The following is a 25,000-nucleotide window of genomic DNA, read 5'->3' as shown; positions in this document are numbered from 1 at the left end:
TTAATAATACGTTTTACCATAGAAATGTTAAATGACCTAAAGCTATATCCAGTGATGAAAAATTTTCTGAAATATGGCCATTTTGAGAGAAAGAAAGTGTGGGGGGGGGGGGGGGGGGGTAAATTGTCTCTCTCTGCAGACAATGAAGCGATTTTGCCCCTTTGTTGTTGAGAAATATAATGTAGCGATTCAGTATCGATTAATAAAAGTAGCGTGACAACACTCATAGGTTTATGAGCTTCTGAATGCTACTTTTTGCACAGCACGATCTCAGATCTCTGTGTGCGAGTGGTGTGTGTTGTGTGTGTGTGTGTGGCTGTGTGTGAAAACTTTTTTTTTATCGTATAATAAAAAATTGTGTATGTACCGTTTAAATACAGAATTACATCGGGATGTGGGGGGGGGGCTGTGCACACTTGGCACAGTGGTTAACCATAAAAATAAAAAATGGCACGTCATGCCGAAAAGGTTGCTGATCCCTGATCTATACTAAAACAACTTAAATCTTACCAAAAATGACATTTGTAAATCGAAGTTTCATAATGATGCCTCAACATTAGGCTTTGTGATATTTGGCAGTTTAAGACAATTGAAATGTCTCATATTTAATTAATTGTAACAGTTATGTCTTTGTGTTTATATGCCACAAATTGGACAAAACGTCACCAAAATGGGATTATTTTGACCTACAAACTAGTCTTCTGACAATACATCAGTAAAAGCTACACAGAAACATGAAACTACAAGTGACAGTTGTTTGGGAACTACAGGGCAACACTTACTGTATGTGTGCTACACTTGCTATTAGATGTGACAACAGACAGACAACCACAAAAATTATTTTACACCACTGACAGTAATACAGACTTACGTCTGTTTTCTGAATTATGTTAGCGCTGAAGATTGGCACATGAAAGTCTTTTTCTGTTTGCAATTCAAAATACAGCTCAGTCATGTGAAATTGTGATACTTAACACAGCATCACATATCCAACCTCCTTAATTCAAGTAAACCTGCTGTTTTAACTAGAAAATGTATGAAATACAATGAAATGCCCCAAATAAAAATGCATAGCAGCCACTGTGAATAAATAGTAATGATAACAAAATAAATGTTGTGCCCACATTCCAAGTTTTCCAATTACAGATCTGACAAAGGCTCAGTACTGACACTGAAATGCACTCAAAATTACTAGTGATTATGTTAACCAGAAGATTAAAACTAAACACATTTATTTGATTTGCTAACTTCAGTTGCAATCAGAACGCAGTCCAGACGCAAAACCGAATACCGAGGCAAAATATCATCTACAAAACACTGAATAGTTATGATTGAAAACCAACATAAAACAGCTTTCAAAACCCAATTTACATTTAACTGTGATGTTAAGCAGAATATTCAGAATTGATTTTATTGATTTTAGATTGTGAATATTGGCATAACATGCCCTGAATGAAAATCCGCAAACTTATACAATTCCACATAAACCTACTTCTGACAATTTTTTTTGACAGGGACATGGAGTCTGAAGGTCAAGTTCAGTAGGGAAATAAGTACTTGTTCAAATCGATCATTATTTGCTTTTATTGCTGTAATGTTATTACATTACTATTAGCTAACTTTAAATAATTGCATTAACAATTAACAATGAAAATAATTTAGAAAGGCTGTAATGTCTGCAACATTAGCTTCAACAATGCAGCAGTAGCTAGTTGTCTACTGGTTAAATAATTTTGATGTCAGCCACAAAGGAAAGCCCTTTGAACAGAACGAGTTACACATTATGATGAACAATTATAAAACATGGGTGTTAAAAAAGTGGAATACTAGGAACATTAAGAAAGTAAAAAGGGTTGATTTTATGTTGACTAACTTCAACTTTTGATAGCATATTGACTAACTCGGGTTAAGTCTTTTAACTAAGAACTGAAAAGTAACAGTTTTAAATTCTGACAAAGGGGAATTAAAGTTTCCAGAAACCCTTTCTCGATGTTTACTCACTTCAGGTACTGATAAAGTAAATTAATGTAAACATCCTGTAAACCATTCAGTGCCATTCTTCCTGATAATTAATTCTTCATATCTCTCAACATTTGAGTTCACCGCTCATCAAATGGTAATAACCCCTTTGACGATTATTGTATTGTATTCCCAATATGAACAAATGCCTCTCAGTGCTTTTATCAGCCTCCTATTCAACTCATTGTACTGAGGAATTCAACTGTCCATAATTTCACAATCCTCTCAGGTCTAACAGTAGTTGTCCCAGTAGGGCAGCAGTTTTAGTGGTATGAAGGATGTGCTGAAAAAGTGGAAGTGTTCCAGTAACAGAAATATAAAATTCAAGTGCATATCCATGCCTAGTTTCTGTCCATTCATTATATATATATATTTTTTAATTTGAAACATCCATGTTCTGTTTCAAACTAAATGGAACCACCCAGCTGGAGCCACCTACTGTACACTCTTAAATATAAACAATAATAATAATAATAATAATAAAATCCTTTATTGGTTCTCTTTGGTTCCAGTAAGAACCTGTAACATTCAGTGAATCTTTCCATTGCACAAAATGTTCTATACAGTGGAAAATTTATTTTCACTAAGGAAAAATTGTTCTTTTCAAGAACTGTTCACTGAAAGGTTCTCTGGGGAACCCAGAATGGTTCTTCTTTAGTCGGGGTGTCCAGAATTCCTGGAGGGCCACTGTTCTACAGGATTTTAGTTCCAACCGTAATTAAACACACCTGAACCAAAGTAATCAAGGTCTTCTGTCTCACTGGAAACTTCCAGGCAAGTTTGTTGGAGCTAGCTGGAGCTAAACTTTGCAAGATATTGGCCCTCAAGGAGCAACACTGGACACCTAAGTTCAATAGCATTGCTGCAAAACTTTGGAATTTGGAGTGTCCTTAATATCTAATTTTACTAAATTAATGATATTAGTACATCTAATTATGTGCCATCCCATGTGAGAGACTTTAAAATACCTGTAGAGGAGGGGGAAAAAAGTTCCTGGACAACTGGCAAGGTCTTTGTGGATGGATGGGTTTCATTGACTTTTGCCCAATGGTTTTTATGCCATATTTTCTGTGACAATGTCAGTTCAGTGGTTTACATTGTTTCTCATCCCATTTTTGACCACCAGAGGGTCAAAGAAAGACATTTAAGGTGCTGGTAGAAGAACCAGGCTCTACAGAGGATGGAGACCTGGACGTTAGACCACAGTGTTCCTCTGCCGGTATGGAGGAGGAGGCAAGACTGTTCCTGGCTTCATACCAGACAGATATTCAGGGTTTTCAGCCACAGCAGGCTTAATGTGGCCATTCTGCTTGTAAAGGAACTTGTTATTGCAGATCACTGAAGAGTCTTGGGAGTTTTGAGGGGTAGCCTTGGGTGGAAGGCTTTGCTGCCAATATTCAGGATTGTCAAAGCTATTCTTGTACATCTTGTCCACTAATGCGGTCCCAATCTGGGTGCCCAGTTGCACCGGATGACCTGGTAGGCCCATTGTGCCACCTTTACCAGACTTTGCCAAGTGAAACTGTTGGGGTGAACGATTAGATTTGTTTGGGTGCCCTGGTTGGACTTGTTGGCTTACTAGACTGATCTGGCCTGCTGGTGCAGGCAGGACAGATTTGCTGCCATGATCATGAACCAACTCAACTGAATGGGTATGTTGATCATTTTGGCTCATCGGTCCAGGGTGTACGGGCTGAACTGGCGGTATGGCGAAATGAACGTGCGGTCCATGGCTATGATTGGGTTTTCCCAATTGTGTGATATGGGGAATATGAGTGCCTTGAGTGTGGGCTGCTGTGGTCATCTGTAATGGGATGGAGACTCCATTTTTCCTTAACATCTCCTGGTTCATGCCGCAGGTGTTGCTGAATGTGTTGAGGTAAAGGGGCTCGTTGATATACTCGTCTTCACAATTGGGCTTCCCATCAGGGGTGCTGTGGTAACCAAGGTTGTCAAGCGAATGGATGTCTTTATTTTTACGCCTTGTTACAAAAGGATTCTCCTCAACAGGGTTCAGATGATCTGCAAAGAAGATAGACATGGATAAAACATTGGACAGTAGTTATACTTTACTCACCTTCATGTCATATTATAACTTTTTACTGTAGTTTATTTCTTTGGTGAAACATAAGGCAAAAAATGTGTAATGATGTCTTGGCCACTTTTCATATAATGAAGACCTGAGGACCTGGTCTAGCCAACCACTATCCAAAGCATTATTATATATAGTGTTCCTGTAGCTCAATTGGTAGAGCACTGCGCTATCAAGCGCAAGGTTGAGGGTTCGATTCCCCAGGAACACATGATATATATATATATATATATATATATATATATATATATATATATATATATATGCATTTAGCAGACGCTTTTATCCAAAGTGACTTACAGTGCATTCAGGCTATGAATTTTTACACAGTACAGACCAAGAGTTTGGACACACCTTTTCAAGTTTTCTTTATTTTCATGACTATGAAAATTGTAAAGTCACACTGAAGGCATCAAAACTATGAATTAACACATGTGGAATTATATACATAACAAAAAAAGTGTGAAACAACTGAAAATATGTCATATTGTTGGTTCTTCAAAGTAGCCACCTTTTGCTTTGATTACTGCTTTGCACACTCTCTTGAGTGCATTCTCTTGATGAGCTTCAAGAGGTAGTCACCTGAAATGGTTTTCACTTCACAGGTGTGCCCTGTCAGGTTTAATAAGTGTGATTTCTTGCCTTATAAATGGGGTTGGGACCATCAGTTGTGTTGTGCAGAAGTCAGGTGGATACACAGCTGATAGTCCTACTGAATAGAATCCTACTGTTAGAATTTGTATTATGGCAAGAAAAAAGCAGCTAAGTACAGGAAAATGAGTGGCCATCATTACTTTAAGAAATGAAGGTCTGTCAGTCCGAAAAATTGGGAAAACTTTGAAAATGGCCCCAAGTGCAGTCACGAAAACCATCAAGCGCTAAAAAGAAACTGGCTCACATGCGGACCGCCCTAGGAAAGGAAGACCAAGAGTCACCTCTGCTGCGGAGGATAAGTTCATCCGAGTCACCAGCCTCAGAAATCGCAGGTTAACAGCAGCTCAGATTAGAGACCAGGTCAATGGCACACAGAGTTCTAGCAGCAGACACATCTCTAGAACAACTGTTAAGAGGAGACTGTGTGAATCAGGCCTTCATGATAGAATATCTGCTAGGCAACCACTGCTAAAGAACAGTGCAGGAATGGACATTTGGGCTAAAGAACACAAGGAATGGACATTAGACCAGTGGAAATCTGTGCTTTGGTCTGATGAGTCCAAATTTGAGATCTTTGGTTCCAACCACCGTGTCTTTGTGCGACGCAGAAAAGGTGAACGGATGGACTCTACATGCCTGGTTCCCACCGTGAAACAAGGAGGAGGAGGTGTGATAGTGTGGGGGTGCTTTGCTGGTGACACTGTTGGGGATTTATTCAAAATTGAAGGCATACTGAACCAGCATGGCTACCACAGCATCTTGCAGCGGCATGCTATTCCATCCGGTTCGTGTTTAGTTGGACCATCCTTTATTTTTCAACAGGACAATGACCCCAAACAAACCTCCAGGCTGTGTAAGGGCTATTTGACCAAGAAGGAGAGTGATGGGGTGCTGCGCCAGATGACCTGGCCTCCACAGTCACCGGACCTGAACCCAATCGAGATGGTTTGGGGTGAGCTGGACCGCAGAGTGAAGGCAAAAGGGCCAACAAGTGCTAAGCATCTCTCGGGGAACTCCTTCAAGACTGTTGGAAGACAATTTCAATTTTGAAGCTCATCAAGAGAATGCCAAGAGTGTGCAAAGCAGTAATCAAAGCAAAAGGTGGCTACTTTGAAGAACCTAGAATATGACATATTTTCAGTTGTTTCACACTTTTTTATGTATATAATTCCACATGTGTTAATTCATAGTTTTGATGCCTTCAGTGTGAATCTACAATTTTCACAGTCATGAAGATAAAGAAAACTCTTTGAATGAGAAGGTGTGTCCAAACCTTTGGTCTGTACTATATATATATATATATATATATATATATATATATATATAGTATGGAATGGCACAAGGGTGAGTAAAAAATCTAATAATAACAGTCCTTTTCACAAATTCTATGATAAATTTTTGAGAACATACTTGTGGAGATCTTGTCCTTCATAGGGGACATATAACCATCTTCATCTGTATCTTCCCTCTGTCCTTTCTCTCCCAGTAGGACAGTTGGGTCTGCACTGTAACGCTGTCCACTGCTGTCTACTGAGTGAGCTGTGGGCTGTTTCTTTAAGCTTCCATTACAGTGTTGCTCATCTGCTGGGTCCAGACCTGATCTTTGTATACCTGCCGAGACAGAGGGGCCACTTCCTGTAGCAAGTGCCTCATGAGGTCGGGATCCTATCACCTCTTCAGGGCACACACTTCCATCATGATACACAAACTGGTTCTGATCACAAGAGGAAAAAAAATTTACTTAAGGTAAAATATGCTTTAGAGATGTCCATAGAAAAGATATTCAGAACATACACAATATATACATTGGGGTACAAAAGTGTGAGACCACTGGTGAAAACATCCTATCATTTTCTTTGCTTTTCATAATTCTCAATGAGGTCTTTTGGAGACCGTTGTATTGATCATAATGTATATGTGAGATTTTTTACACTTGTTTTACACTTTATAAGCTATATCAAAGCTCAAGTTTAAAGTACGTTCTTGAATGAAGCAGGAATAAACTCTTACTCAGGTGGAATAAAAGGCTGTGACCAACTTGGCAATGGAGTAGTGTTCAGTATAGTGTTTAGTGCCAATTTGACCTCGGTTTGACCAAGTTTTTTTTTTTTCTTGGAAAGAAATGAATAGTTTTACTTGGCACAGATGCATTAATTGATCTAAAGTAAAAGCAAATATATATATATATATGTATATGTGTTGTTGTTTTAAATTATAATATATCGCAATATGACTGTTTAACTGTATGTTTTGATCAAATAAATAAAGCCTTGGTGAGCATAAGAGACTTCTTCCAAAACTTTAACTCAAACTTTTTGAATGTAAGTCATTTTTCATCATATAGGTGAATGAACGAACAAACAAACCAACAATATTAATAAACAAACACAATAGTTCAAACAGTTTGAAACCATGCTGATAAACTGGGATGGAAAATCTAGCATTATTGTAAAACCTGGAAACAATGGTTATGTTAAAGAAGAATTAAAATTTGTTTGTAATTATGTCCATAAATGTACTAGGAATTAAAACACATGATGTCTTAAGGAAAGGGCAGAAATTTGCTAAACTAAATAAAACAAAGAAATAAAATCGAATTAATAAAATTAAAAACATTTTATTGTTTCTATTTTGATTCCTGCTGTGAAGTGACATAAACTGTGGTACCATGGTGCTTACTTGATTTGCATCTACATGTGGGTGTGACATATGGGAAGCAGGAGGAGCATTTAAGGAATGAGGAACCAAGTACTCCTCAGCATCCATCAGGTCATCCAGCTCCTCCTCATCTAGAAGACTCTGGAAGAACTTACTGTGGTTGGGGCTGGGCAGCTTCATGCGATCGTCCCCCTGAGATGACATACAGTATTATTCACTGAACTCCAGGAACGTTTAAAAATTTCAAGCAGAGAGAAGTTAAGCAATCCCCACCTGTATGACGAGGTATCTCTGAGGGTCTCGTGCCATGCGGCTGAACTCTGCAGCGAGTTCTTTAAACCGAGGCCGACTATCAGCATCAATCATCCAGCCTGGAGGTGAAGACAGGCCAACATTAAATCAGTAACACTTTGCAAGTAAATATAATAAATGAATATGTATGCATTTTATATATTTGCATATATTAAATTAGCTAGATCCTAATTAATTCCATTTAATTTACCCTCCAATCTGACACATTACACACATGGAAAGTAATAAAAGCGGATTTCATGCAAGAATATTACACTCTCTGAGGTGTTATAATTGTTATGTTGAAGCAAATCATAAACGGCGGCTTCCAGTCAAATCTGGTTATGACGAACAGATCTAATATTCATCTCTTTTCACTTCTTGACTGTGCAAAAACAAATATAGTGCAAGTGCATAAAGAGAGCTGGATATAACAGTGAAAACAAATTCAAGACGAAAGTACCTGATTTGGCTATCACTTTTTACATTTAACTTCATTAGCACAATGTCAAAGCATCATTTTATTAGGTGAAGTACATCATTTCTGTGCCACCAAACTGAGTTGAAAAATAACAGTTTTTAGAAAAAATACCTCTACAATTGGTCAATAAAAAGGAAAGCATATACTGTATGAACAGATTAGAAAGTCTCAGAATATGACTCACATTTGACCATCACCATGTAGACGTCTATGGTGCAGATGGGCGGCTGGGGCAAACGCTCGCCCTTCTCCAAGATGTCTGGAATATCACGTGTGGGAATCCCATCGTAGGGCTTTCCTCCAAACGTCATCAGCTCCCAGATAGTCACCCCTGAATGAATGTGAAACATAGTCCACTGATAGCTAGAATGATGGAAATGAAACTACAGGAGGTGTATGTGAAACTTAAAGAGAACGTGTTGTCTTCACCTACATTTAACTTGCATTACCTTGTAGAAAACAGTAGCCCATTTTTGTGTTTTATACAAAAGTTTTATACTTTCAACTATGCTAATTTCCATTTAATCCTTAATTTTGCGCTGTTCCGCTTCCAGTGTCCGAGTTTGAGTCCCAGTTTGCAGACCTTTCCTGATCCTGTCTACCCTCTTTCTCTCTACCATTTCGCTTGCTGTCTAACTACGGTCCTATCCAAATAAACGCATAAAACATCAAAAATAGATCTCAATATATAAACAAACAAACAGAAAAAAAAGTATATTGCATAAAACATAAATAACAAAATACATTATAGATAGAACTAATAATAAAAAAAAATACACAAAATAATATAAAATAATATAGTAAAAGGATAATTTATATATATATATATATATATATATATATATATATATATATAATGGTATTTTTCTACATTTGATCAGAAAGAAAAAATAGTAGTTAAACAAAATTTGCTTCACTGTGTTTCTCACCATAGCTCCATACATCACTCTGATGAGTGAACTTCCTGTAGTGAATGCACTCAAGGGCCATCCACTTAATGGGCATCTAGAGTAGAAAAAAAAGAAGTGCATTTCCATATCAATGCAGCATGACAATTTAGATAGTTTTGATTAAAGGATGTACTGTATGATAATGAAGAATACTTTAATTGATTCAGGGAAGGTATACAATGCAACATTAACTGAGCGCCCCAATAAGAACCATCAAAATTTTACATAAAGAATTTAAGAAAGTGCTTTACAAGAAAAACTGCTGGCTAACACAAATTAATACTGCTGATTTTCCATAAATCATCTTTGGATTTGATTTGCTTTTACTTTGAAATTCTGATGCATGTTTCAAACACTGACCTTGCCTCCATCTGCACTGTACTCTTTTTTATCGGTTTCCAGCAGTCTAGCAAGTCCAAAATCAGTGATCTTGATGTGGTTTGGAGATTTCACCAGGACATTACGAGCCGCGAGGTCCCTGTGCACCAGACGCCTCTCCTCCAGATACATCATACCCTGCCAAAGAGGAGACAAAAAGGGGGCACAGTCCTGGTTCATATCACATAGCAACAAGTAAAACAGATCATACTGTACCACATTACAGTTCTCTACCTCTCATACAGACCACCACTATACAAATACATCAGGGATTTAAATATGGGCCTGTCAAATTAGATTCCCTTCCTAAAGATAGACAGTAAATTAGTGGGACATCTAATCAAAGTTTAATAGCGTCTCCTTATTTCTCTTTACCCATCTTCTCTTCCATTTTGCTGCTTTGGGTCACTGTGCATTAATACTCATCTTAGTGCCTCTACAGAAGTTTGCCTATGATTTATGGCTTTATGGTAATCTTCAATTAAAATGCAACTTCCTGGCCTTTGGTAGGAGATGGGAGCTGTGCTGGAGGGGTTGTTGAATCTCAGCATTTGCTTGAAGAAAATCACTGATAGCGAGGTTCAAGGAAATGGACTTGTGGGCTTGTTCTGGGAAGTGCTGAACAGAGTCATGATAGAAATGTCTGTGGCCACACGACAGCACCATGAAGGACAACAACACATGAATTGAGCATTGAGGGTGAAGCTGAAGTGAAATCGCAAGAATACTGGCCACTGGAAAAAAAAACACTGTACAAATAGTCATTAAAATGTGTTTGTTTGAGTTCTGCTGTGTAATTGGCAGTTTTCAGCACAATTACACAATGACAAAATGGATATCCTGCCAACATGTCAATGAACGGAAAAAAAGAGAAACGTTGGGTTGCAAGAAACAAAAAAAAGACTAAATTAAACTCACAAAAGGAAGAATGATTTTTATTTATTTTCATTTATATGCACCAATGTAACAATGCATATTAAAAACAGCAACACTTTTAAAAAGTGTGAGACCAGCAAATTATTTATTTTATTCAGTAAGCATTTATATAAAGCATCTAAAGCATCTAGATAAATGAGTTAAATTAAAAACAGTTACATAAATGCATACCTACGATTGTACTGATCTTAAACTTTTGAAAACTTTTGTGTTACACACACACACACACACACACACACACACACACACACACACACACACACACACACACACACACGTATATATAATACAATAAACATGCCACACAGAGACTTCTGTTAACATTTTGAGTGATGCAAATTAATTCATGCAAATAAATGGTTGAATCAGAGTTATAAATGGGAACATTTTCAAACTAAACTATATTAATTGAACATACACGCAACATTAAGATCAAATATTCTGTGAAATCTAATAATAAAATAAACAGCATATTAAAATATATGCAATTATGATATAAATATATAATTCAGTGCATGACATGCTTACATTGACTGCAATTCATGCTTTTAAGAGCTTTCTAAAAATCATCAGAGGCAAAACATCTTTTGTTTTGTTTTTTTTTTATTAGAAAAAAAGTCCTACCAATGAAAAATGATGCTCTTTGCCCTCATAATGGTGCATTTCAAGCATCTCTCAACCAGCCAAAACCCTTGACTAATTCACGGCTCTCTGCGAGATGTCATTTGCCAACTTTTTCTTCCAGAGGCAACAGTTACCGCTGCTCAGAGCTACTTATGCAGCTGTCTGAGAATTTATGTGAACATGCATGAGTCAGACAAGCACCGAATCAGAAACATTGTGTTAAAATAATTTTTCTCTGTGATATGGAGAGAGACACTGACCCATCCATCACACGACGTCACTACAGACACTGCTTTGAGAGCCGCCACTGCACACTTTCTACACACACTCTCTCACATTTACTTTCTCCCTCTCTCAAACACAGTAACACAGAGTGCACACATAAGAAGAAATACAATTTATAATGCAGAATATCTTAAGCTATCCATGTAGCATGCACATATTGAGTGAAAAAAAAAAAAAAATTATATATATATATATATATATATATATATATATATATATATATATATATATATATATATATATATATATATACATACATATTTAATTGTACTTTTCTAAAAAAAAAATGGTCAGTATAAAAAAATTGTATTGTTGATTTCAAGATTCTACCATATTAGAATATCACAGTTAATTTAAACACAGAAATTTTACACAGCATCAATTCAAAACCAAAGGAACTAGCAAGTTAATGTTCAAAATATTGTATGGCTGTTGAATATAAATATATAAATGAAAAATAAATGTGAGGCAGATTTTAACCATTGTCATCAGAAACACTGCAGGAGGTTGACGTTGTCATGAACGGTATCCAACACTGCAATCTTGAATCTTCCAATATGATCTTCATTCTGGGATCAAGGAAGCTGGATCTAGTTGAATTAGCATTCAAATGATGAGCTTTACTGCTGCCGGCCTCTAATGTTTCTTTTCATACAGAAGCTCTCTATTCAACCAAAGAGATGGGCTAGGCAGTGAGAAGCAGCTCTTTGTGTGTTCAGTTTGACTGAAGTCAGATTAAAGCAAGAGCACACCCTGTCAAAAGCTACCGGCATTTAGTATTACAGGCGTCTTGCAGGCTAGCGTAAGGAGCAGGTCCAAGCGTTGGCGTGACATGCATGTAAGCAGGGCAGAGCATTCGAGTAGCATCCCTAACCTCTGTTCTCTTGTTTTTACATCTGCACTACTAGAGGTTAAAGTTTCTCTAAACAAAAGAGAAGAGGCTCCTGCAGTGCCCTATTACATCTCTTTCTAACCCCTGGCATGGGAAATAACAAATATTAGATGTGCATGACCATCGGGGCTTAATTAAAATCGGAGAGCGAAAGCTGCTTCTGAAAAGAAGAGGGCAGGAGAGTGTTTGAATGAAAGAACACAGCAAAAAACATACACTTAAAGATGTGTTGTGGGTCAGAGGGCAAGGTTGTTGGTAACATAACAATAATGGTAGTACTTTATTATAAGGTTTAATTTATTCATTAATTATGTTTTTTGTTGTTGTTTTGATGTCTATCTGTTCTTTATAATATGCTTAACCTATAGCTTTCCAAATCTGTATGCTGTTTTCACATTCCAGGTCTGTTTGCACCAAAATAATGGTTACTTTATTAAATAGTTATAACTTAATATTTTTAACTAAAACCTATTGTATATAACTAAAATATATCTGATCAGCAAATTCTCATTAATGAGTAAATGTGAAAAAAATAAAAGTTTTGAATGTTACCATGTTATAACGTATTTACTGAAATACTGTACCTCATCATTTAAAAAAAGATTAATAAATGCAATAAATCATTTTATAATAACTTATTTTGTTACTGGAAGAAGTGCGGTTATGGATTATGGATTTATAACCATTGAACTTAGGTTCCAAGTTAAACTGCCTTAATAATGTATTTGTTTCTTACACACATGCAGCTTTTTGCTTCACAAGACATTAGTACTTGTGTGGATTACTTTGGGATTATTGTGATGCTTTTATCAGCCGTCTGGACTCTCATTCTGACGGCACCCATTCAATGCAGAGGATACAATGGTGTGTAGGGCTGGGTACCGAACTTCGATGCCTTTATGGTATCTAATGAAAAACTTCGATACTATGAGTATCGAAAAATTATTTATCTTTCGGTGCCAAATTTCGGTTCCAAAAGCCAAGCGGGCGTTTTTTTTTTTTTTTTTTTTGCCAAGCGGCTGTGTCTGAGTGAGCTTGTAGCATACGTGCATGTAAGGACCTAAATTCGCCGTGATTGGCTGTCCACCACCACGTGACGTGACGGGGAGGATTTCTGAAGATACTCGCAGTCACACAACACAAGTGTAGTTGTTTTTTTCTCAAAACGTTTCCGTTTTACAATGCCAAAGAGGTCTAAAGTGTGGCTTAACTTTATAAAAGTGGATGCCGAGTCAGCAAAGTGCAACATATGCGACAAGAGTATTGCAACCAAAGCCAGCAATACAACCAATTTAATGAAGCATTTGTTTGGATGAGTGTTTTGCCCTCCCTCCCTGTTTAGTTTGGTCTACTCTATTGCGTATCTTGAAACACGCCCCTTTTCACGTCGTCTAAAAAACAGAGAGAGAGAGAGACAGATTTATCCGGTACAGTGAATTTCTCTGAGCAGCAGGCCACTGTATACAGGGCCAGATTAACACTTTGTTGTACCCTGGGCAACAATATTCAAGGGCCCCATCATCACGACCCCAGGATCACCATAATATGGTCATATACAGAATATATTACTGTAATATACAGTAAATATACTCAATACTTCAAATTCTAACTGTCATCAGGTGTATTTTGATTTACAAATATTTAAATGCTCATAGAACTACAAATGCACTACTATGTCCCCTATCAAAGACATTCACTCACATATGATGCTATGAAAACAAAACACATCAGCATCTGTATAATCTGGTAAAATTGACCCACTACATTGAGAGGGAGGGAAATATCCTCCATTTTCACAAAAATGAATAAATAAGCAACCACTTTCAAACCATTGTTTATTTAACAACATTTATTCCCAATGGAAATGTATTGAATTGATATAGCTATAACAGAAGACCACAGACAACACATCAAGAAACATTTTGGTCCTCAGCTCATTTTAAGCAGAAATCACCCTGACAGGGTGACCCTGTTTCCTCAGAATTCAACAAGGCAATCAAGTTATTAGTCCAACACAAACAATTTGAAATCTGCCAGTTTTCCATCCACAACAATATACAGCATTTTAATAAAGCTGGCACCTCAAGGAAAAAATAAATAAATAAATGCAGTATCACTGTTATCTGCTCATAAACATTTTTATCCTAAGCTCATTTTAACTTGTTTTAAAATAGAACAACAACATATCACAGCACAATTAACCAGTTAAACATTGTAGTGCTACATAAACATTTAGAAATCTGTCAATTTCTCTGAAGAAGACAAGACAGAAATAAATGCTACATAATCTGGCAAAACACACAATTTTAGTCCTAAATAATGAGGAAGTGCATGTTTGAATTTGAAATGCCTTCATTTGGCAAACACATCTTACAATGGCTTTTTTCTGGACTTTGACTGTGCAAACTGGTGTACAGTATAACATCTTCAAAATCAAGGCCACCAACAAGTTCATGTCCAATAGCTAAAATAGAAAGTGCAGAGCCGTGTCTGTGACACAATTTCTCTCTAGAAGACAAGATAAAAATAAATACTACAAAACCTGGCAAAACACACAATTTTAATCCTAAATAATGAGGAAGTGCATGTTTGCTTTCATTTGGCATCTTGAAGAAAAGTCCTGGCTAGCTGAGTTGTCCTCGTCGTTGACGGAAGCTGACTTAACAGAACTGTCGGCAACATTAACAGGAGTGAAGAAATTACCTATTTTAGGTATATACTTTACATTTTCTGCGTTTCTGATGTCCTTTTCCTTTTTTAATTTCCGCTTCGCGCTCCCATTTAGCTTCTCCATGTCAGATTTTTTTCTGTTGTAGCAACGCCTGACGTAACCCGCTCGGCGTAACATTTGACCAACCTCATGCGGACTGACCAATGAGGAGAGGGTCTTAACTTGAGGCCCTCTCTTCATTGGTCATTCCGCATGAGACACCTGACTCTCAACCGCTCTCAACTCACGTTCAAAGTCATAGGCAGCGCAGCGTCTCTCTGTGCAGCGCAAAAGCCCGTGTTGACAGTTTGTTTAATGTAAAGCGGGAGATTACCAGATACAGTATTTTGCTCGTGCCCTTGCTGCCCTGGGCCCTTTAGAGGTCTTGGGCCCAGTTGCCCGTATGGTTAATCCGGCCCTGGCTGTATATGTTCACTTAAAACATAACCGACTGTGTTTACGAGAGTACTTGGAGAGACAATTATTTTGATATAATTGTGTGTGTATATGTTCATTCAGAAGTTACGATACGCGAAAGATGAATTAATTCTCTGTACGCGCATTGTCTGAAATGCTTCTCGCAGCGCGTGCTTTGAATGAGTGAGCGCAAGCTCCGAACGCGCGCGAATTGTTTAAAACGCTTGAATCAGCAATATTTAGAAACAAGTGCAAACGATCAGTTCACTAATTGGATCATGAACTTGTATTACCAAACCAAAGATGATATATTATTGAACATCTCGAATGAATAAAGACTTCAAGTTGATCTGTAAAGCACATAAAGCTATCGTTTGAGTTTATAAACTTCTATTTCATGCATGATTCGTATGGATCTGGTAACTGATTGCAAAGTGTGAGTTCTAGAAGAATGTTTGTGTCTTGATGAGCATGTATCGCTCACTAGGAGTCGCTTTGCTTAAAATCCCCAAACTGTTTACTTAAATATTAAATTAATAAATGACATCAAAACAAGGGCGTTTGAGTTATGATGTGGTGGGCTGCTGTGGGACAGAAAGTCCAGGGCAACATTTTGGTCCCAGTCCGCCCCTGAATGGCGCACCCCTATCCAAAAAGCACAACCAGTCGTATTAATAATGTTATCCTGAGTGTGAATTGTTACCAGAATTTGTTTTAATTACGGTGAAAAATAAAAGTTTTGTGTTTAATGTATTTGTGTTGATGTTGAAATGGATTTTAAAACATATGGTATCGAAAAAAGTATCGTTAGGAACCGTTATCGAAACTGAGGTATCGAAATTGGCACCGGATCGAAAGATTTTCAACAATACCCAGCCCTAATGGTGAGTAACTAATGGAATGTTACATTTTTCCCAAGCTGTTCCAGTGAAAATTCTTGGATGGTGTGAGGGTGAGTAAATATTCAGCAAATGTAAATTTTTGGCTGAACTACTCTTTTAATGCATAAATATGTGATCAGACCTAGTTTATTCACTACTCTTGCATTGCAAAGAGGGATTCAACTCACAAACACTCTTCAGCCCAACATTGCAAATCTACACGCACAACAATGTTGTCAGTTTCCTTGATGTGTAATGGAGGAGGAGGATAACAGGACTACATACTGTCTGAAAAGCTGTAGTGCGTGGGCAGCACAGGAGGTTCATCAGACAACATGGTATAATTTGTGATAAATACACAGGAGCGGTGTCCATCACACACTGCAGGAACAAAGACAATGATGACTAACGGCGTAACGCTCCACAAAGAAAAAAATGATGTCTTTTCTGCTAAGCCTCAAACCCATGAAAGTTTGCAGCTAGCTGGCCAAAGAAGATGCGTAAACATAATTTGTTATTTATGAAAACTCAAGACTGAACTTGATGCTGTTTGCTTCATACATGATCAATCCAGTTTTCAAGCATCAACACAAAATCAACTTCAACCTTCATTTTCATGCTGTGTCTACACTGGCGCATGTGTTACATTTTAATAGTACTTTACTGAGATGATTGTGTTTACATACAATATTGCATTATACATGAAGCCATGTTTCATATACTGTATATATAGGGTATATTTATTTAAAAATACAGCCTTGGTGATACTGTATAAGAGACGTATAGCAAAAACAGAAAAATAAAGCTGTGACGGGCCTCAAAAGCCTGAATGAACCAGAATTAATTGCAATAGCAGCAACTTTCTGCAAAACTAATTTGACATAATTTACAGCGGAAACCACTGCATGATGTATTCAGATACATGCTTGCAATTGTCGCATTTGTACTGATTTTTCAAATGACAAATTCTGTTATGCAACAGATTTTACACTCTACACAACCCTGGAAACTGGAACATGAAAGACAAATTTAATGTAACTTTAATGAACCGAATGACAGTGCATGCAATATATTACAATCAGTTTTCAATTTTAGACTGAAAAAGACATCCCTTTGCTTAAAATCACATCTGTTGCAAATGTAAAAATGGACAAATTTCAAAGACAATGTGTTATGAAAGACAGACAAAAAGAAAGATGTTCACATAAAACTATTTATAGCTGGCTAAAGCACAGTTGGCTAAAGCCCAGGCAATCCTATATGAGGCTGAAATCAGATGAGTGAATGGAAAAACATCCGCATTAAAATATTAGTATTATTTCAGTACTGGATCAAGATTTCTTCCTTTGCCCACATCTTTTCACAAGCAAACATTACTAAATCATTCATGAGCACAGAGTCCCATCAGCTGCAGGCAGCTTGAATTAGCCCAGTTCACATTTATCTGTGATGAGGACACCTCAGCTCTTTTCATAGTCAACCATCTTGAAATGAATGATCCAATCAGACCTTCAATCCTCCAAATCCAAACTCCACACATCTATTAGTGAGGCGGATACCTTGTGTTAACTGGAGGGTTTCAGAGGCGTTCTGCATTTTCCAGAGTGATCAGCAGGCTGAATGAATGCACTTATTCAGCTTGGATTAGGGATTGTTTGAGAGGTGATGGAAAAAGATGAATGCCAGCTTTTAACAGCATAAACATAAAAAGGTGATTTAAAATAAATAAATATACAAACAGAAAGGCTTATTAACAAACAATATATCTAAATTGAATTGAGGACAGAAAAAGCAGAAAAAGGGGTTGGGAGAACTGATGCCCCACTAGTGAGTGGCATTTGCTCAGCTAGCAAACAACATATGCATTAGTGGATGTGTTAAAGGAATAGAAAATTTGCTGTAAATGTACTCTCACAGGCCATCTAAGCTTATTTTTTTTTCAGTAGAACAGATTTGGAGAAATTTACTATCAAATCGCTTGGATGGATTTCTTTTTACGACATATGTAGCGTTTCACTTCACAATACATCAGTTGATTGACTGGAGACATGTGGATTACTTGTGGATTATTGTGATGTTTTTATCAGCGGTTTGGACTCTCATTCTGACGGCACCCATTCACTGCAGAGGATCCATTAGTGAGCAAGTAATGTAATGCTACATTTCTCCAAATTTGTTCTGATGAAGAAACAAACTCATCTACATCCTCAATAGCCTGAATTATATTTTCAGTAAATTTGTATCTTTAGGTAAACTGTTTTTTAAGATATGAAAGAGGAAACTTTACAATGACAGTTGTACATGAAAGTAAATTGCTTCATGAAAGAAAATACTATGCTAAGAAACACTAAACACTAAGAACTGAACATGAATAATCTAAATGGAAGCAGTGATGATAACTTGTTTTTTTGCAATACATCTCTAATTATGGTCAGTGGTGTAATGCAACGAAATAATAAAAGCCTACTTCGCTACAGTACTTAAGTATTTTTTGGGAGTATCTGTACTTTACTTGAGTTTGTATATTTCAGCCAACTTTTACTTTTACTCCACTACATTTCCTAATTAAAATGTATACTTTTACTCCAATACATTTTCCCGAAGCAAATTTGTTACTTACTACAAAATAAAGTCGGAAAAACACAGACTGCAACCCAGCAGGTTTGACGAATCAGTGGTCTGGCATTTGCAAATTAGACTCCTAAAAAACACTATTTTCATCTGCAAACAAGTGCGTGCACAACCGACAATAATTTCATTTTCCACTCAAGTCGAGGCTGGGGTGTGCAATTTACAGTATATCTTCTGTGGTAATATGGTGAGTGTTGTTGTAAAAATGTGCAATCTGACATTGTCAAGTATATCACCAAATCGCACACAGAGAGTGCATGCACGTGATTATTAGTCTATTGAAATTCAATATTCAAGGCATTCTAAATTTAGACAGCAAAAATGCTTCTGTATGCTTTTAATATTTATATAATTTCATATAGTCAACAATCTATATCACACAAAGAGTACCCTTTTTTCTGCAGATATCAGCATGATTTCAAATTTAATAATCATTTTATTCAAGTAAAGTAAATTTAGCAGTAAGTGTTTTACATTTTACACATAATATTGCTTGTTTAAGCTCAATTTTAGCAACGAAAACAATTCCAAAAAAAGATTACGGCACAGTTTTTGCATCTCTGAGCAATGGACAGTCTTTACTTGTTGAATGAATCAGTTTTTTTTTAACAAATAAGTTGAATAAATGATTCAGTGATTCACTCATTAACATGGTCAAATTATTTGTTCCTGTATGAATCAGCAGTTTGAATTAATCGACTGAATCTCAATGACTCACTCATAAAAAAAAAAAAAACACTTCCTGTTTTAATTTTACATTTCTAAATGTTTTAAATCATTTCAAATATCAGTATTAAATGTTTTATGTTAAAAACAAAACATAATTTATCCATTTGTAACTGCAGGTTAAATGCATGCATGCCCCCTCTGAGATACTGTACATTAAACTGTGTAAATACTAAATGCTTATACAGAGTTGTGTCCTGATATGTCACAAAAACAAGAGCACACGCACACACACACACACACACACACACACACACACACACACACACACACACACACACACACACACACACGCACGCACACACACACACTGTAAAATCGCTTAATTTCCATTTTCCATTTACTTGCACTTTTACTTTTAGTTAAGTACGTTGAGAATGAAAAGTACAATAAATATAACATACTTTAAGACTTTTATTCACTTAATATTCTAAATGGTGACTTCAAATTCTAAGTCATTTTCTGGTAAGTTATCTGTACTTTTACTTGAGTATGGCTTTCAGGTACTTTATACACCACTGATTTTGGCATTGTTGTTTTCCTGGCAGAGAAGTGCTAGATGCTGGGAATTATTCAAATGACACCCATCATCTGATAGAGGATATCACTTTAGATGCCAAGTTAGCTTTGAAATATGCAAATGGTTCTACCATAGCCACACACTTTATCCACAGAGAGACTGACGATGTTAGAAACCACATATTACAGAACTCATTTATTCATCCTGCAATTCTAAATCAATTTTGTAATTGTGATGATTAATTAGTCAAGATATATGCAAAATGACAATATGATCATTCCAAATATCCTTTTCAGATTGATCTATTTTAAAGGGATACTCCACCCCAAAACAAAATGTCGTCATTGATCACTTACCCCCATGTTGTTCCAAACCAGTAAAAGCTTTGTTCGTCTTCGGAACACAATTCAAGATATTTTGGATGAAAACCGGGAGGTTTGTGACTGTCCCATACACTGCCTAGTAAATTACACTGTCAAGGTCCAGAAACGTATGAAAAGCATTGTCAAAATAGTCCATCTGCTATCAGTGGATCAGCCATAATGATACGAAGCTAGAAGAATACTTTTTGTATGCAAAGAAAACAAAAATAACGACTTTATTCAACAATTCATCTCCTCTGTCGCTCCCCACATCACCGTAGCACCATTTTGAAAAATATGAGCTGTACACAGGCAGCTTACGCTCTTCTGTATCAGCCGTGACACAAAGCTTTTATGGGTTTAGAACAACATAGGGGTAAGTGATTAATGACAAAATTGTAATTTTGCGTTGTAGTATCCCTTTAAAATAATAAAGTATTTTGACAAATAGAATAATAACAACTAAAGTAATATTATAAGATGTAAAGTCAAAGTTCCATTTATTTTTTTCTCTAAGCAAAACTGAATTTATGTGATCACAACTATACTGTATGTATATATATACAGTACAGACCAAAAGTTTGGAAACATTACTATTTTTTATGTTTTTGAAAGAAGTTTCTTCTGCTCATCAAGCCTGCATTTATTTGATCAAAAATACAGAAAAAACAGTAATATTGTGAAATATTATTACAACTTAAAATAATAGTTTTCTATTTGAATATACTTAAAAAAAAATAATTTATTCCTGTGATGCAAAGCTGAATTTTCAGCATCATTACTCCAGCCTTCGGTGTCACATGTAACATCCAGTCTATCACATGATCATTTAGAAATCATTCTAATATTCTGATTTATTATGAGTGTTGGAAACAGTTCTGCTGTCTAATATATTAGATGAATAAAAGGTTAAAAAGAACTGCATTTATTCAAAATAAAAAAAATTCTAATAATATATATTTTAATAATATATTTTCTTTACTATCACTTTTTATCAATTTAACACATCCTTGATGAATAAAAGTATTGATTTTATTTTTTAAAAAAGGAAAGAAAGAAAAAAATTACTGACCCCAAATTACTGACCAGTAGTGTATATTGTTATTACAAAATATTTATATTTTAAAAACATAGCTTTTTTTTTTACTTTTTATTCATCAAAGTATCCTAAAAAAGTATCACATGTTCTAAAAAAATATTAAGCAGCAGAACTGTTTCCAACTTTGATAATGAATCATCATATTAGAATGATTTCTAAAGGATCATGTGATAATGATCCTAAAAATTCAGCGTTGCATCACAGAAATAAATGATAAAACAATTATTTTAAATTGTAATAATATATCACAATATTACATTTTTTTCTGTATTTTTGATCAAATAAATGCAGGCTTGATGAGCAGAAGAAACTTCTTTCAAAAAATTAAAAATAGTAATGTTTCCAAACTTTTGGTCTGTACTGTATATATATATATATACATTTTCTGCTGTAATATATCATAAAATTATTATAAAATTATTATTATAAACGTCTTGAGTCTGTGCTGATGATAATTAATGACTAATTCAGATGTTGTATTCTCAGACAAAAGATGCTAAGTAAATAAGCAATGCTATAAAAGATAAAAGAAAAAGGAATCAGTCTGAAGCAAGTTAAAATGGGAAACTAAAAATACTGTTATCCAACTCAAATAACATAGCAGGTGCCAAAATCAGTCTCTTCTCTTACTGGCATCTAACTCTCTCTTCACCTTAGCCGACATGTTCCCCAGGTCTAGGCGTGAGAAAGCAACAGGTCTGGAAATTCACTCACAATAAAATAAGTCTTTAGTTTTTCCAAGAACACAGCAGGAGGAGGAGCCCATGCCCTTGCACTACATGCAGGTTCTGTACAACAGAAGAACACAATGCCAATATCTAAACTGAGTAGGCAGGAACCACAGGTCACTGGATGAACACAGCAGGGTTTTCTAATGGACAATTGAAGGGATTAATATCCCAAGGACCGCAGCAGGTGAGAAATCAAACACAGATTCAACCTTAAACTTGCTAGCTACTCTGAGAGATGACATGCTGGTAAACAATCTCAAACTGCCAAGTGATTGTGGCTCTTGAATGAGGTCTTGAAAGTGGATTGTATCTGTCTAACACAGACGGCAATATGGTTCAACATATGATGGAACAATTTAATGTGCTTAGTGGGAGTAGTTAAAACAAATGAAGTTTTAACAAACAATGCTTTGCATCATACATTTTTTTCTATGTCTAAAGCAGTCATATTATTTATGCACATTTTATGTATCACCAATTTTATTCACATCTTGTTGTTTACATTCAGATATCCATCCATCCACCCACCCGTCTGTCTATATTCATTATTTGAGACAATGTTTTTCAAAGAACATTCAAAAACACACTTGTTCATGGGAAATCCTACCTTTGCGATCTGCACACACCAGTTGAGCAGCAGCTGGGAGCCGATGTTCTCCTGGTGTTCATGTACGTAGTCCAGCAGGCAGCCGTGGGGCATCAGCTGAGTTACCAGCTGAATAGTGGGACTAAAGCAGACTCCCAAAAGACGCACTAGATGAGGATGCTCCATGCTGGCCATGATTAGTGCCTCCTAGAAGACAAAAGCAGAAAGACTTTTCTGAAAAGCAGAAAGAAGAAAAGCAGAAAGTATCTCAAAATACAATACAATATATTTCAGGGAAACCAAATTAAAACCATGATTTAAAACCCCTCCAAAACCACAAGAGAGGCCCAATATATGCCTGCAGGAGAAGGTCTAAATCTGTAGTTTCAGTCTCTCTCGCACCTCATAGAAGCAACCGAGAAACTTGCACACTCACACATCACAAAGCATACAAAGAGAAAACAGCTTAAAGGTCACAGGTTTAATTTCAAATGTTTGCCTTTAGACTTTTTTTAATATAATTCACTATTTTAATATACAAAAAAGTAAGAGTGTACATTTACACTGCACAACGGCTAAGGGTCAGTATATTAAATGTTCATTTATATTTTTACAGTAGGTATTTATAAATACAGTACAGTATTTATATTTATTCAGTAGGGATTGATTAAAGTCAACTTTTCCAATAAGACTGTTCTTTTGAAATGTCTATTTGTCAAATAATCCTGAAACAGACATCTTTCAAAATCTTACAAACCCCAAACTTTTTACTTTTACTATATTGTATGTTTATGCAATAACGCGATTTCAGAAAGCAATTTCAAAATAAGCCTGGAAATAAGTGTATCACTTTGTCATTCATGTGAACGGCATGATGCATGATGTTAAGCTATCAAATCAAAGGCCATATAGCCTTAAAAGCAATAGTCTAAGCTGGTTAGTTACATTATATTCATTTAATTTTAAACACACACATTAATGCATGTAATTTCCTGAAATGATTGCGTCGGTTATTTGATTTGCACTGTTGGCTAAAAGGACATTTTTTAGTAAATCCATTCCCTTGCATTTTTATTTTTTAAATGATGGTAAAAAGTTTAATTGTAAATTACTCACATCCATAAACTCCACATTGGCTTTTGGTCCTGTGCTTTCATTGAGTATTTTTATGGCCACTGGAATCTTCACAGTTTCTCCTTCTGGAACCCAGATTCCCTTAAAAAGAAGATAGCAGTGAAGGTCAATTATATGTTAACTTGTAAAAAAACAAACAAAAAAAAACCCCACAATTGTTGAGGAAACACATAAAACACACAAATCACAAATGTTAATGTGGTACCTTGTAAACAGTGCCAAAGGCTCCAATTCCCAAGATCTTGACCCTCTTAAGCTCTGTCTCTTTAAGTATACGCAACTGTGCCTGATTGGGCGCTGTGCCGCTTGGTGTTAAAGGCTCCACCAGCTTCTCAAAAGACATAATCAACATCAGAATCACTCAACATATTCACAAATTCATACATAACTACAATGTCTACTTCGATTTGATCCACCAGCCACAGGTTAGCCCTATATAATGGACTCATGTTCTGTCTTATTTCATTATTGCCATCATGTATGAATGCAGTCAATTGTTTATAGTCCGTGTTTTGCCTATTTTAAGTTTTCAGCTTGCATTGCTCAGTCTTTGATTTCCCTTCTTTGCTTCTCGAGTTAAGCCTGTGTTTAGACAGAGATACTTTCAGTGATATTATTTAACTTGACTCACCATTTCTTGGCTGATCTTTAGACTTATCAAGAGGTTATTGGAATGTCTTATAATCCCAAACCAATTTCCAAGTTCATATGCTTTCAACATAGCTTTTAGGGCCATAAACTAGATATCTGTATTGAAACCATCCAAAACCACAATGACTTTTGACATTATGTTCTTTTAAAGACCGCTGAAAAATATAAAAAATTTAATTTGCTTTATTTACAGTTACATTCTTTGTTTTCATTTGCCTTGCCACGAAAACACTTCCAAATTACAACTTTGAAAACATGCACAATTTAGCTGACAGAGTTTTCACAATTACAA

General features: G+C 36.0%; 1 protein-coding gene across 1 annotated transcript in view; it reads right to left on the bottom strand.

The window, feature by feature from the left end:
• Positions 1-2,512: 2,512 nt before the first annotated feature.
• LOC132143397 (receptor tyrosine-protein kinase erbB-4-like) overlaps positions 2,513-25,000 on the bottom strand; it is a 165,781-nt gene continuing 143,293 nt past the window's right edge. The window contains exons 18-27 of the mRNA XM_059553572.1: positions 24,263-24,385; positions 24,040-24,138; positions 22,945-23,130; positions 9,506-9,661; positions 9,125-9,200; positions 8,380-8,526; positions 7,697-7,794; positions 7,445-7,615; positions 6,176-6,479; positions 2,513-4,041 (exon numbers count right to left, since the gene is read on the bottom strand). Of these exons, the coding sequence (XP_059409555.1) occupies positions 3,215-4,041; positions 6,176-6,479; positions 7,445-7,615; positions 7,697-7,794; positions 8,380-8,526; positions 9,125-9,200; positions 9,506-9,661; positions 22,945-23,130; positions 24,040-24,138; positions 24,263-24,385 (2,187 nt within the window). The 3' untranslated portion in view covers positions 2,513-3,214. The remainder of the gene's footprint in view (positions 4,042-6,175; positions 6,480-7,444; positions 7,616-7,696; positions 7,795-8,379; positions 8,527-9,124; positions 9,201-9,505; positions 9,662-22,944; positions 23,131-24,039; positions 24,139-24,262; positions 24,386-25,000) is intronic.

This window comes from Carassius carassius, chromosome 7 (genome assembly GCF_963082965.1).
Source record: "Carassius carassius chromosome 7, fCarCar2.1, whole genome shotgun sequence".
NCBI classification, from domain to species: Eukaryota; Metazoa; Chordata; class Actinopteri; order Cypriniformes; family Cyprinidae; genus Carassius; species Carassius carassius.
This window is presented reverse-complemented; position numbering and strand designations above follow the sequence as displayed.